Raw genomic sequence first — 15,673 nt, forward strand, 5'->3', positions numbered from 1 at the left:
AGGAATGAATGACATGAAAAAAGTAGGAGCAGGTAGTGTTATTGAAGGGGCACCTCTATCCACCAACACCCAGCCATTCCCCTCACATGCACTGAGCTTTCAGCCGAGCAACGACTCACCTCAGATGACGTATTTGGCATGTGGACTTGTCCAGGATCTCACGCAGAAGTGAAAACATATTTAAGGAAATGGACGTACAGTTGAGGCTCAGGTGTATCAGGCTCCGGTTACGAGCCAAAGCCTTGAGTAAGTCTTCAAAACCAGAAGCAGTCGAGATATAGGACAACCTGTGGAAGACAAAATAGCAGGAAAGCACCAGTGAAGGTTCAAACATCTTCTCCGCAATTTCTCCTGCCTGCCTCACTTCATTCTGTAACAAAGATTCTCAGTGGATTATGTCCTCACACGTGGCTCCCTATCTTAAATTTTTAGTCAGGTCAGAAGACTATTGCTAATTCCAAGGTCAGCTTGTTGACTTTGAAGCAATCCCCTGGGTCTTTACAGTGTGTTCACCTCATGACCTTTCTTAAGCAGGACCCACAAGTGGATACTAAGAATACATCCACATGCACAAAGATACTAAGATACATCCACATGCACAAGTTTAACCATGTTTTTCTATACTGAGAGCAAAAGCCAAAATATGCTGATGGCTGATATAGCCACAGGATCAACCACATGTAAATTTTTCAGTTTCAGCAGTCCTAGCCAGAGCAATCAGGCAAGAGGAGGAAATAAATGGCATCCAAATACGAAGAGAAGAAGTCAAACTATCCCTGTTTGCAGATGACATGATTCCATATCCAGAAAACCCCATAGTCTAGGCCCCAAATCTTCTTCAGCTGATAAACTGCAAAAGTTTCAGGATACAAAAAGAGAAAAATAAAATCAATGTACAAAAATCACTAGCATTCCTATACACCAAAGACAGCCAAGCTGAGAGCCAAATCAGAAGTGTAATTCTATCCACAATTGCCTCACAAAAAATACCTAGGAATACAGCTAACTAGAGAGGTGAAAGATCAAAAGGAGAATTACAAAACACTGCTCAAAGAGATCAGATGACACAAACAACGGAAAAAAATATTCCATGCTCATGGAGAGAAGAATCAATATTGTTAAAATGGCCATACTACCCAAAGCAATTTACAGATTCAATGCTATTCCTATCAAATTACCAATGGTATTCTTCACAGAACTAGAAAAAACTATTTAAAGTTCACATAGAACCAAAAAAGAGCCCCAATAGCCAAAGCAATTAATCCTAAGCAAAAAGAACAAAGCTGGAGGCATCACACTAACTGATTTCCAACTATACTATAGGGTTATGATAACCAAAACAGCATGGTACTGTTACAAAAACAGATACATAGACCAGTGGAACAGAATAGAGAGCCCAGAAATGAGGCCACACAACTACAACAGTCTGATCTTCAACAAAGTTGACAAAAGAAAAACAATGGAGAGAAGACTCCCTTTTCAACAAATGGTGCTGGGATAACTGGCTAGTCATATGCAGAAGACTGAAACTGAATGCCTTCTTCACACCACCTACAAAAACCAACTCAAGATGGATTAAAGACAAAATGAAATGCAAAACTATTAAAACCTGGGAGGGGCCGGGCACAGTGACTCATGCCTGTAATCCCAGCACTTTGGGAGGCTCAGGTGGGCGGATCACAAGGTCAGGAGTTGAAGACCAGCCTGGCCAACATAGTGAAATGCTCTCTCTACTAAAAACACAAAAATTAGCTGGGCATGGTGGTGGGTGCCTGTAGTCCCAACTACTCAGGAGGCTGAGGCAGGAGAATCGCTTGAACCTGGGAGGCAGAGGTTGCAGTGAGCTGAGATCATGCCACTGCACTGGGGAACACAGCAAGATTGTTACAAAAAAAACCCAAAAAAACAAAAAATAAAAAACTAGGCAATACCATTCTGGACATAGGAATGGGCAAATATTTCGACATGAAGATGCCAAGAACAATTGCAACAAAAGCAAAAATTGATAAATGGAATGTAATTAAACAAAAGTGTTTATGCACAGCAAAAGAAACTATCAGAGTAAACAGACAACCTACAGAATGGGAGAAAACCTTTGCAAAGAATTCATCTGACAAAGGTCTAATACCCACATCTATAAGGAACTTAAATTTACAAGAAAAAAATAACCTCCTTAAAAAGTGGGCAAAGAAGGTAACAGTTTTCAGAAGGTGACATACATGCAGACAACAGGCATATGAAAAAGAACTCGATATCACTGATTAGAGAAATGCAAATCAAAATCATGAGATACCATCTTACACCAGCCAGAACGGCTACTATTTAAGAATCAAAAAATAACAGGCCGAGCGTGGAGGCTCATGCTTGTAATCCCAGCCCTTTGGGAGGCCAACGTGGGCGGATCACTTGAGGTCAGGAGTTTAAAACCAGCTTGGCCAACATGGCAAAACCCCATCTCCACCAAAAATACAAAAAATTAAGCTGCTTGGTGGTACATGTCGTTAACCCCAGCTACTCAGGAGGCTGAGGCAGAAGAATCACTTGAACCTGTGAGGCGAAGGACCAGTGAGTCGAGATCGTGCCACTGCACCCTAGCCTGGGTGACAGATCAAGACTCCACCTCAAAAAAAAAAAAAAAAATATATATATATATATATATGTGTGTGTGTGTGTGTGTGTGTGCGTGTGTGTGTGTGTTATATAAATAAAACAGATGCTGGCAAGGATGTTCCCATTGTTGGTGGGAGTGTAAATTAATTCAACCATTGTGGAAAGCAGTGCGGTGGTTCCTCAAAGAGCTAAAAGCAGACCTACCATTTGACCCAGCAATCCCATTACTGGGTGTATACTGAAAGGAATATAAATTATTCTACCAAAAAGATACATGCACATGAATGTTCAATGCAGCACTATTCACAATAGCAAAGACATGCAATCAACCTAATACCTATCAACAAGATTGGATAGATGTGATACATACATACCATGGAATACTATGCAGCCATCAAAAAGAACGAGGGCATGTTTTTGGTGTTTTTTTCCTGCGGGGCGGGGGGGAGGGCAGGAATATGGATGGAGTTGGAGGCCCTTATCCTTAGCAAACTAACACAGGAACAGAAAACCAAATACTGCATGTTCTCACTTGTAAGAGGGAGCTAAATGATGAAAACTCATGGACCTGAAGAGGGGAACAACAGATACTGGGGTCTACTTGAGGGGAGGAGGGAGAGGATCAGAAAAAAAAATAGGTACTAGGCTTAGTACCTGGGCATACAGTGTTACAGTTTATATACAAAATACGTATGTCAAACCTGTGACCCAAGTTTACCTGTATAAACAAGCTTGCACATGTACCACTGAACCTAAAGTTAAAAAAATAATTCATGGCTGGGTAGGGTGGCTCACGCCTGTAATCCCAGCACTTTGGGAGGCTGCGACAGGCGGATCACAAGGTCAAGAAATCGAGACCATCCTGGCTAACATAGTGAAACCCTGTTTCTATTAAAAATACAAAAGTTAGCCAGGCGTGGTGACACGCAACTGTCATCCCAGCTACTCGGGAGACTGAGGCAGAAGAATCGTTTGAAGAGTCAGAGCAAGACTCTGACTCAAAAAAATAACAAATAACAATTCACAGTTTCACTGAGGAAAAAGAAGTTGTCCTCGAGTCCCACCACCACCACTGGTCCTCACTCCCCACCCCGGAAGGTTTTTCATCACTCCCTTGGAGTTGAAGCAGGACATCAGGGCAACAGCTTTGGTCATTGTCTCTAAGGGCCAGCTAGAGAAAAGAGTTAGGAATCTCCAACTCAACATTAAAGGAGACAGACAGGAAGGGAAATGTGGAAGCTGGCCAACCCTTGGAGGAATAACTGAGGATTGAGGATCCTATGGTAAATCCAGACGTAGAACACACGGGCAGCCCTTTTAATTTACTTCCCAGCCTATGTGGTTACTTGGTGGAAGACCGGATGTTTTCCATGTTGCTGTATTTCCAGAGTCCTTTACCCAGCGATTCTCTTGATCTCCATTTTACACAAACAACTTCTCTCCCATGTCTTTGCCCTGTGTTGCAACAAAACTGTTTAAGGTTTTTTAAAACACACACCCACACACACACGCACGCGCGTGCACACACACACACACACACACACACACACACACACACAAAGGAGTCTCACTCTGTTGCCCAGGCTGGAGTTCAGTGGTGCAATCTCAGCTCACTGGAAACTCCGCCTCCCGGGTTCAAGCGATTCTCCTGCCTCAGCCTCCCAAGTAGCTGGGATTACAGTTGCATGCCACCACACCTGGCTTTTTTGTATTTTTAGTAGAGACGGGGTTTCACCATGTTGACCAGGCTGGTCTAGAACTCCCGACCTCAAGTGATCCACCCGCCTCAGCCTCTCAAAGTGCTGGGATTACAGGGCTAAGTCACTGCACCCGGCCTAAAATTCTTCAGTTCTCCTCTCCATTTTCAAGTAGGCTTTCCAGCTCTCACCACCCTTCCAGAACTGTTGTTGGCCAACAATGACTTCCACCTTGCTCATGTCATTGGTCAATTCTCAGTCTTCAGTCTCCTTGAATAAGGACCGCCATCTGACACAGTTGACCTTTCCTTCGTTAGTAAATGTGCCTCACTGGGATCCGAGGATACCACACGCCCTTTACTTTTCCTTCTAGCCTAATGACTCCCTCAAAGGCCTTCGCTAGTTTGTGCTTTTCTCCCCAACCACTTCATGTTGGAGAACTCTGGGCAACAGTCTTGGGATCGTTTTGCTTCCTGAGCAACATTCCTATCCTTGGTGAACTCAGTCCTTGGCTTTAAATATACATTTGTGTTATACACATGTATATACGAATGACACCCACATTTTACCTTCAGTTCAGAAACATTCCACACTGCTCTTTGGACACCTAATAGACATTGCAACTTTAGCTCAAACAACTTTAGACTGACCTTCCTCAAATTCTTGCTCCCGCCATCGCTTCCCATCTCAGCGGCAATTCTCATGTGGCAGTTTCCAAAACAAAGATCTTGGGGCAACTCTTCTATCTCCTAGTCTAGATTTAATCAAGGAATTATCCTTTGTCAACATACGCCCCGGAGTTGGCACCTCACCAACCTCTACTATTCATACCCTCGGAGGCACCATGGATTCGCACCTGGCAAACACCAAGAAAAGGAGCCTCCTCTGAACTTTCAGATTCTGTCCTACGGTCCCTGATTGGTCATTTTTAAACGCAGCATCCAGAATGAGCTTCTTAAAATACAAGCTAAATTATGGCATCTCTGCTCAAAACCCCTCAAAACTCCTCACCTCACTCCAGAAAACCCAGTCCCGACACTGATGTACAACACCGTGATCATGACGTACATACCTGTGAGCCATTTCCGTCATACCCTTCCTGCCTCACACTGGTCTAACCACGTAGGTCTCTGAACACAAAGCCTTCGTTTCATGGATCCCCACCCCTCCCAGGGGATGACCAACAGTTTATGTGGCTCATTCTTTCACCTCATTCAAGTCCTTGCTCAAATCTCACTTTCTCTGTGGAACTTATTACTACGGCTTGTACCCTCCCATACCCCTAAATACCCACTTATGCACGCTGACCTTGCCATTCTTTTCCCCATAACATCATTACCCTAAAATACTTTAAAACGCATGTACTTATTATGTCTGCCTATATTCTGTCTCATCAGATAGCAAGCAAGGAAATTTGTCTTTTTTCCCCATCGACATATCCTAGTGCTTAGGTAAGCACCCCAAACAAAGTATGCATTCTTCTTGAATGAAAATAAAGCCAACTCCTGGGCTTCCGGAATCCCAAGATCATATATGTTGATGTGCACTGAATAGTTTAGTGACATTTCCTATAGCGCTATTATAAACTCAGATAAATACTCAATTTTCCCAATGACTGTTTAGGCAAGTACAGCTGTTTTTCACCTGATTCTAATGCATTCCCTAGGAAAGAAACTGCTAGACTCCTAGCCTGACCCATTTTTGCTTTCTTCCTTAGGATAAATCCAGTTGTTACTATTTCTTCCTGATTGCAAGGGACTACTTTCCCAGTCCACCTTTGTAGTTCTATGAAGCTGTGTGAGGACAAGGTAAACAGGTCAATGAGATGCGAGCAGAAGTGATGCAAGAGTTTGGAAAAGGCTCCATCAAGGAAGCTCCTGAAGCTTCTAGATCAACCTTTCCTTCTCCCTTCTGTTGCTTCCTGCCTTGAAGGCAGCCATGACGACTGGGACCTCAGACGCCATTGTGGCCCAAGGTCATCTTTATCATAGACACACTAAAGATGGTTGAGAAGTACAGAAGGAGCCTAGGCCCTGATGAGCCTGACCTGAAAGTGTGTTTTGTATATTATCTTCTCCCAGAGAAAGAAAAAGATCACCGTTATTCCTGGGGGAACCTCTAAGGCAGAAGTTGATAGAGTACTTACTTGAGTGTACGAAGTTTACAGCTAGAATGCTCCAGGGCTTTAGACAGAATCCTTTCCGAAATATCATTAAGGTCACTGTCAAAAAGATGCAGCTCCCAGAGGGTGTCCATCGTACAAAAAAGAGAGCAGATCTCTCTCCAGTAGACAAGGCTCTTCATTTGACTACATAGAAGAAAAATTGAGTTTTCCGATGGAATCGATTCAACTCCAGCAATTTGTAAAACACGTGAATTAAAGGATCTTTTGAGAGTGTCTGTTGTCTGACCCAGACTTAATACCAGGCAGCAAGAAATAAAGTAGGGTCAAGCATGAAAAAACAACATTCAGATCCACTAAAGTAGTTGGTGATTCCATATTCAGGTAAGATACATCTGAGTGCAGGGCCTTTAAATGCGAGAATATTTTAAAACTTCAATATTAAAAATCAATGTTGCATGTTTTGTGTTATCATGAACATTCCTATAATGTAAAAATACAAGGTTTATTTCTGTTTAATCTCTACAACAGATCTGAAGAAATTAGGTTAAACCACTGGTTTGCAATGAGGCAGTTCTGCCCCTCAGCAGACATTTGGTGATATAGATTTTTGTTGCTGTCACAAGTGGGGAAAAAGGGACCCTACTGGCCACAGGAGAGACCAGAGATACTGCTAAACCACTTACAATGCGCAAGATAGACCCCCACCACAAAAGAACGGCTGGCCCAAAATGTCAACAGTGCCGAGGCTTAACTCAAAGTTTGAGTTTAAATAGAAGCAGAGAGATTTAAGTCACTGGTCTAATTAGAAGCTCGACTGGAAATTAAGTTCTTCATGGCCCCGAGTTTGTCTTGTTCTGGTCAACAAGCTCTAGAATTATGGGCAGGTCTTACGAAGACAGAAAAGAGGATTTATTTTTTAAAGACTCACCTAGCAGTTGGCCTTACAAGTGGCTCTTTGTATTCAAAGATGCGCTGAACACTCAACTTAAATGTCCTCAGGTGACAGCAGTACTCGAGACAGTATAATGAGACCATCATATCCTTGTTTGATTGAAGGTAAAGGGTGACCTCCTTGAGAGTGTTCGCAACCTTCTTCACAAATTCTTCTTCCTGATTCTCAAAGAGACAGTAGAACAAAGACCCATGGTGCGTCAACTTTTGCTGGTCTCGGCCCAAATGTTTCATGTATTCCACTGAGTACCTCCTGAAGCTCTCTACCATGGGTAGCTGGTAGCCAAAGGTTGTCTCAAGAATCTTTCTCCTGTTTTCATTTAGAAGACCAAAAATGAAAGTAAACACTTGATTAAAGTTACAGTATTGTTCTCTCTTCTCTTTATACCCTCTGCTGCCTGAGGGGATCAGACAGTTGGGTACTGCCATCAGAAATGCAATGGCTGCACAAAACTCCTGGACGTTCAAGTGTATGAACTTGTAACGGTCTTTATGAGTGCTGCTCGGCAACAGAATATTCACGGCCTGCAACACAGAAACATCAACCTCGGTAAACCCAACACATCTGAGGTCTTCACCACTGAAATTGAGGGTGCTCAGAAACAGTCCTCCTGCGGCCAGCAAACATAGCCGTCTTAGGAGACCTAGGTGATACTGATTGGCAGTGAGTCCAGCCTTTGATGTCAACGCATCAGCAAGAAAGTGGGCATGTAGATCCGTGGGTGTTTCGCAGCAGTGTTGGGGGTCGTGCCCCTTGTCCATCTGCCGATTCAGGACAGTACATGTGATCCAGCATAGGATGGCGACCCGGCACAGACCCGTGAGTATTTCATCGTCATGTACAAGCATGAGGGCTGTCGACGCCCTCTGACGGTCGTTAAAGAAAGAGTGAAAATATAGCTCCCTCTTCTCATTCGAGAACTGCAAGGTCACGTAGCAGTCTGTGGTTTTCAAGAACATTTTGATGTTTTCCTCCCTCGTGGGCCTTGAGGAGATGAGGAACCAGCAACCTGGGGCCATTTGTCTCTTCAGCAAACTGACCAGGAGAATTGGAATTGGAACTTTCTGGGTGCTGTTACTACACAAAGCATGTTCATTGACATTTAACTCGAACCTTAGGTTGTCCACGTCCTCCAGGATGAAAAGGAGTTTCTTGGGATCAGACAGGATGTCTGCAATGGGAGCCTGGCCGTCAGGCCAGTCCTTGGCGATCAGCTCAGCCAAGCTGCTGTCGGTCATCTGGTTTATTTCGTGAGAAGTGAGGTGAACGACGTACGAGATCATGTTCTGCCACATCTCGCCGTTGATCCACTTCATCACAGCCAGGTTTATAGTCATAGTTTTTCCAGATGCTCTATCTCCCATCAGGAACACATTGAGATCGTTGGCTGAATAACAGCTGGTAGAATCATAGGCTAATTGAAGTACGTAGAACACATCTGATGCAACGTTACAAAAAAATTTATAATGAAATTCTCCAAAAGTGTGATTTTCCCATCGCAGCGTGATTTTTCTCCTCATGAGAGCCTTGCATGCCTCCTGATTGCCTAATCCAGCGAGTACGGGGCAGAAAATAGAACAAAGATAAAAGTTCAAGATGTAAGAACAGTTTTAGCTTCTTTTCGTGTTTACAGGATACAAAGTGTAGTAGAAATTTTTTACTTACTATATCACAAAGATATAGGTACAAAGATATTTACTATCATGTTGATTTGTTTTTGAGATGGAGTTTTGCTCTTATTGCCCAGGCTGGAGTGCAGTGGCACGATCTGGGCTCACCGCAGCCTCCACCTCCTGAGTTCAAGTGATTCTCCTGCCTCAGCCTCCTGAGTAGCTGGGATTACAGGTACGCACCACCACGCCTGGCTAATTTTTTGTATTTTTAGTAAAGACAGGGTTTTGCCATGTTAGCAAGGCTGGTCTCGAACTCCTGACCTCAGGTGATCCACCTGCCTTGGCCTCCCAATGTTCTGGGATTACAGGCATGAGCCACTGCGCCTAGCCCATGTTGCTTTAAAGGAAAAAGTTTGAACAAAACCTATTTAACCCATACAATGGGGTCGACAGATCTGTTTGAGCATTGCTCTTTATCCTGCAAGGGCTTCCCTCTCATATGTTGGCATCAAGAACATATTTCTTTCCTTTTTGGGGGTTCCCTAGCATTTTACGTAGCCTTCAATTATAATGTTTCGTTTCACACCCAGTTTTTCCTTTGAGACAATAACTCGAGCTCAGGGACTGTTTCCTGGTATGTATTCAGCTCAGAGTATCTACTTATTACACCTTGGCCTGTCAGTCATGAGTTACACGTTCATCTTTCCTTCTATTTTCTTGTTTATGCATATCATTACTTAAATCCAGATCATTTAATGAACTACTTAAGATTGAAATGATATATGGAATAAAGTTAAAATGTATCGTAAAAGGGAGTCTTATTTCTTGAGAATACACAAGATTACAGTCCCACTGCAAAAACAAAAATGTTAAGACATAAGTATAAAGCTATCGTAGAGGTATGATACAGAAATGATCCAAATAAGTGAATTCCTAGAAGATGACTTCTTCCTCGGTGAGCAGCTACCTGAAAATGTTTTTATCCCTGGGTAAGGGCAGGCAGAAGAGGGAGCCAGGCAGCCTGGAAGAAGTTTGATGGGATAAATAAAAGCCAACGATTAACAGCTGCAGCAGGGCTGGTGTGGTGGACCTGAATGTACTAGAATGTGACACGCTAGCTCCTTGCCGTGGAGATGAGCCTGATGGATAAACGGGCCTGATCCCACCCTCAAGACTACCAGGGCTGCCCAGTTCTGATTCATCACATCCCAACAGACTGGCCGAGACAGGACTTTCTCCTTACTGTCTTTATATATGATGTTCAGTATACAATAAAAAATTGAGATTCAAAGTAGAAAACCATGATGATGATGGTGGTGAGTATGGTTCGTGATTATAAACCATGATTTATCATCAAGAAAAAAATCTTTGGAAGATGTCTATTTAGGTGTTTTTTGTTTGTTTGTTTTTGGCCAATTTATTGATTGGGTTATCCGTTTTCTTGTTATTGAGTTCCTTATATATTTTGGATATAGTTCCGTATCATACAGAGTTTACAAATATATATTCTCCTAGTCCAGGGGTCTCTTCACTCATTTCCTTTGCCATTCAGAAGCTTTCCAGTTACACACACACACACACACACACGAGAATAAGTATGTGAGACAATAGATTTGTTAGCTTCATGTCCACATTCCACAATGGAAGCATATCTAAACATCACATTGTCCCTTATAATTACGCATAACTATTTGTCAAAAGTAAAATAAAAACTGAATAGAAGCATACGTACATATAACCCAGCTTTTGGAATTAGGAGGTAATAATTTTATAAGTTTCATAATATATTACATATATATCCCCATATATTATGTATATAGAGTATAAGAATCAGATGGATGGTCTGTAACTTAAAATATACACTATGCAAAACAAACCTTGCTAAACTTTCCACCTGTTAAGGTTCCCACCATGCTGGGCTAATTTTTCTATTTTCAGTATAGACGGAGTTTCACCATGTTGGCCAGGCTGGTCTCGAACTTGTGACCTCAGGTGATCCGCCCGCCTTGGCCTCTCAAAGTGCTGGGATTACAGGTGTGAGCCACCGCGCCTGGTCATCCTCTACCATTTTAATAAGTTTTCAACATGCCTTTGACCTTCAATGGACTTTATAGATTACTTCTTCCATTCCAATTGTTCTCCTATCTAGATATGCTGATATAACTCACTTGTAAAAACCTTGGACGGATACCCATGAAAACTGATAAATCCTTACTCCTTCTGCAGGAACCCCAGAATGGGGATGGCTTAAGATGTTTTTAACCTTATCCAAAAATGCTTAGGTGAAAATTTGATAAATCAAAACGGGCCTAAGTATAGTATAGGGTGTGACTTTTTTTTTTTTGGATACAGGGTCTCGCTTTGTCATCCAGGCTAGAGTGCAATGGCGCAATCATGTCTCACCACAGCCTCTGCCTCCCAGGTTCAAACAGTTGTTCCACTTCAGCCTCCCAACCAGCTGGGATTACAGGCACACGCCATACCTGGCTATTTTTAAATTTTATTTGTAGAGACAGGGTCTCGCCATGTTGGCAAGGCTGGTCTCAAACTCCCAGCCTCAAGCAATCCACTTCTCTCGGCCTCCCAAAGTACAAGTGTGAATCACTGCACCTGGCCTGACTATTTTTACACAGTTGTATCTGTCTGACTTGAAAGTTCCTGAAGGAGATAGCTATTAACGTTAGGTATAGCTCAAGGTTGTGGGATTCCAGGTGACTTTAGTTTCTTTTTTTGTACTTTTTGAATACTGTATGCTATGTAATAGATTTTTTCTGGTTGTAAATTTATATGGGAGAAGATGTGAAAACCAGTTTTCAGCTTTCAAATAAGGTGGGTGAGTGAAGTATGCTAGCCAAGTTTCCCTACTGCTCACCGGATTCTGCCTCAGACTCTGTACCTTCTCATTTTGTGCTGGAGGTTTAAATCTGGGACCAAACCTGGACCTGGTCCACGAGATGGTTTTACTTAAATTTCAAGCCATGTTTTAATTTGAAATAGCTGCCAACCATTAAATGTTAAAAAAAGGCAGACACTCCAGATCTTTGGTTTCTCATCACATCAGAAGGGCTGGTAGTCCTGGGGCCTCAGTACCATTTTCAAATATCGACAGCAGTTTAGTAGATGTTCAGTCATTTGTTTTAGGCTATAACTGGAGACAACCTGAAACATTTTTCTCCATATGACCAATTAAGGGACAGTAGTAAACCTGAACATATATTTTACCTAGAGCTGGGCAGCTACTTTGTACATTTTCAGTACTTGCCTGGCTGGTCCCTATGAGTCTTTCTAGATGGCTAGAGGATATACAATGGATAGGCCCAGGCACAGTGGCTCATGGGGTCAGGAGTTCGAGATCAGTCTGGTCAACATGGTGAAACCCCATCTCTACTAGAAATACAAAAAGTTAGCGGGGTGTGGTGGTGGGTGCCTGTAATCCCAGCTACTCGGGAGGCTGAGGCAGGAGAATTGCTTGAACCCAGGAGGTAGAGGTTGCGGTGAACTGAGATCAGGCCACTGCACTCCAGCCTGGGCGACAGAGCGAGACTCAAAAAATTATATATATTTATATGTGTATATATTTATATATTTTATATCTATATAAATATATATACATATAATTTACATATAAAATATATAAATATAAACATAACTATAAACATGTATGTATATATGTATATATATTTCTATAAACATGTATGTATATATATTTCTATAAACATATAAATATACATTAAGATATAAATATAAATAGATATATAAATAAAATGGATAGAAAAGACATGACAAAAAAGCCTGGTATTTAAAGTCAGTTATGTCCAGGCCTGGTGGTGTGCACCTGTCATCCCAGCTACTCCAGAGGCTGAGGCAGGAAGATTGCTCGAGCCCAGGATTCAAGGCTACAGTGAGCTATGATTGCACCACTGCACTCCAGCATGGGCAACAGACAGCCTGTTTTTTGTTTTTCTGAGACGGAATCTTGCTCTGTCGCCCAGGCTGGAGTGCAATGGTGTAATCTCAGCTCACTGCAACCTCTGCCTCCCAGGTTCCAGGTTCAAGCAATTCTCCTGCCTCAGCCTCCCGAGTAGCTGGGATTACAGGCACACGCCACCACGCCCGGCTAATTTTTGTATTTTTAGTAGAGACAGGGGTTTCACCATATTGGTCAGGCTGGTTTCGAACTCCTGACTTCAGGTGATCCACCCGCCTCAACCTCCCAAATACTACTTCTGCATGATCTTTACACAGAGCCCCCTACATTTCTGTAGCTGGATCTTACAGTAGGAGTTTACCCGGGGTGCTAACTCTCCATGATCTTCACACAGAGCCCCCCACAATTCTACAGCTGGATCTTATGGTTCTAGGACAGAGCTCCATGCTGGGAAATCTGCTCTAGCTAAGTACTTTGAGTCTAATCCTTTGGCTGGCTACTTTCATATAAGCTGGTTAGCATAATAGAAAATAAAGGTAGAATCAGAAAGCCACAAGATAGAACACGACCCTCGTCCAATCAATCCCTGGTCCTCACGTGACTTCCAGTTCTTTGGGGATGGAAAAGTCATGTATCAAAACCACCAAGCTAAACAATTCCATCAGCAAGTAGACTAAGGACACGAATAGACGCTTCTCAAAAGAAGATACACAAATGGCCAATATCTGATAGTCCTTGAAAAATGAATATGAAAAAAATGCCCAACATCACTAATGATCAGGGAAATGCAAATCAAAACCACAATGCAATCCCACCTTACTCCTGCAACAATGGCCATGATAAAAAAAAATTAAAAAGATAGATGTTGGTGTGGACGTGGTAAAAGGGAACACCTTTACACTGCTGGTGGGAATGTCAACTGCTATGAAAACCAGTGTGGATATTCCTTAAAGAACTAAAAGGAAAACTAACCATTTGATCCAGTAATCCTACTACTGGGTATCTACCCAGAGGAAAAGAAGTCATTAAACAAGACAGACATGTGCACACACGTTTATAGTGGCACAATTCGCGATTGCAAAAATATGGAACCAGCCCAAATGTCCATCAATCAGCAAGTGGATAAAGAAATTGTGAACACACACACACACACACCACACACTACTCAGTCATAAAAAGAAATGAAATAATGGCATTTGCAGCAACCTGGATGGGACTGGAGACCATTATTCTAAGTGAAGTAACTCAGGGATGGAAAACCAAACATTGTATGTTCTTATGAGTGGGAGCTAAGTTAAGAGGATGCAAAGGCATAAGAATGATACATTGGACTGCAGGGACTCAGTGGCAAGTGTGAGAGGGAGGTGAGGGATAAAAGACTACACACTGGGGACAGTGTGCACCGATCGGGTGGTGGGGGCACCAAAATTTTAGAAATCACCACCAAAGAACTTACTCATGTAATCCAATACCACCTGTTTCCCAAAAACCTATTTAAAAAAAAAAAAAAAGGCCCAACACCCAGCTTCCTGTGAAGTGCCCCGATTTCTACCCACCCTTCTCATGACCCCACTCACGGTTTCGTCTGCCAATGATCTTCATACAATGATCTTCCTTACGCATCATTAGAAATATGCTGTATAGCATATTCCATATATGCTGTCCCTCATAAGAGATTGGCAACAAGTTAGCCAGTTCTTCTTTTGTCGCCCTTAAATTAATCAGTGGAACCTGTGGCAGTTTGAAATCCAGAATCTTGCGTGCCAGATACTTCTTAAAACTCTGAAATTCCTTGTCACTGAGATTCTCCAGATACCACAGCAGGTCAAAGTCAGTAGAATTCGATTCTGCCATCTTGCTTCTCCAAGGAAGGCAGACTTCAGAGAAAAGGGATTTTGAGGCACCAGAAATAGGAGATCTAAAAAATAGATGTGGAATCAGACAATCAAACCACACAGCAATGCCAATTCATCCAAAGCTGACATCCTAGAAAATTCCTGTGATGTGATAGAAGCTCCTTTCTGATAGATCATCAATGATAGGTCTGAACTCTTTCCGTCTGGGTCAATGGCCTTGTCAATCGATCTTGGTAAATTTCTAGGTTCTGTTAAGGTGGAATATCAGTTGTGTTAAAAGGCAACATTCTTATGGTAAAAGTTATCCCTGATTAGCAAATAGCATATCGGTTGAGAATCGAGTATCATATAGGAACGTTGGAGGGGAAGTGTTTCTTTTGAAATTGTCACCCCTGTGTAGATTGGAAATCTATGCTTATGGTCTGTTACAAGATAGGCTGTTGTCTATCAAACTCCTCTATGCTAGAATAATCTGTATGGCAATCGGCTGTATTTACAATGACTATACTCCTTGGAGGTATGTCATTGATACAGATAAGGACTCTTAATGAAGAGGCAACTGTTATAAGCAAATAGGCTGTTTGTGGTCTTGTACGCTGCTGACAAGAAATCTAAGTTACGATGTACTCTGTTCTGTCTCGTTACTATATAAATGAGCCAAAGACAGTCCCTAGGTTATTTTTTTCACTCTAGGCTGAAACCTGTTAGTGCATAAAGCCCACTGGCTTCAAACTTTGTTTATACATCCAATTGTTTCAAACACAGCCCAAATAAGCAGATGTTTAGTCATGTAGAACCTGCCTGCTTTGCATACCTCACAGAACTGCTCCCAGCGTCTGCCAGCAATAGGTAAGTCCCCAGGGTCAAGATGACTGCAAGGTGCTCCTGCCCT

At 42.4% G+C, this 15,673-nt stretch overlaps 2 protein-coding genes across 2 annotated transcripts in view; both read right to left on the bottom strand.

Annotated features, from left to right (window-relative positions):
- The window catches only part of NLRP11 (NLR family pyrin domain containing 11), a 31,519-nt gene extending 16,682 nt beyond the window's left edge, over positions 1 to 14,837 (bottom strand). The window contains exons 1-4 of the mRNA XM_050771868.1: positions 14,503 to 14,837; positions 7,361 to 8,930; positions 6,454 to 6,615; positions 120 to 287 (exon numbers count right to left, since the gene is read on the bottom strand). Of these exons, the coding sequence (XP_050627825.1) occupies positions 120 to 287; positions 6,454 to 6,615; positions 7,361 to 8,930; positions 14,503 to 14,779 (2,177 nt within the window). The 5' untranslated portion in view covers positions 14,780 to 14,837. The remainder of the gene's footprint in view (positions 1 to 119; positions 288 to 6,453; positions 6,616 to 7,360; positions 8,931 to 14,502) is intronic.
- FIZ1 (FLT3 interacting zinc finger 1) overlaps positions 1 to 15,673 on the bottom strand; it is a 255,628-nt gene that overhangs the window by 225,442 nt on the left and 14,513 nt on the right. The gene's annotated exons all lie outside the window — the stretch shown is intronic.

The sequence above is a fragment of the Macaca thibetana genome, chromosome 19 (genome assembly GCF_024542745.1).
Source record: "Macaca thibetana thibetana isolate TM-01 chromosome 19, ASM2454274v1, whole genome shotgun sequence".
Lineage (NCBI taxonomy): Eukaryota > Metazoa > Chordata > Mammalia > Primates > Cercopithecidae > Macaca > Macaca thibetana.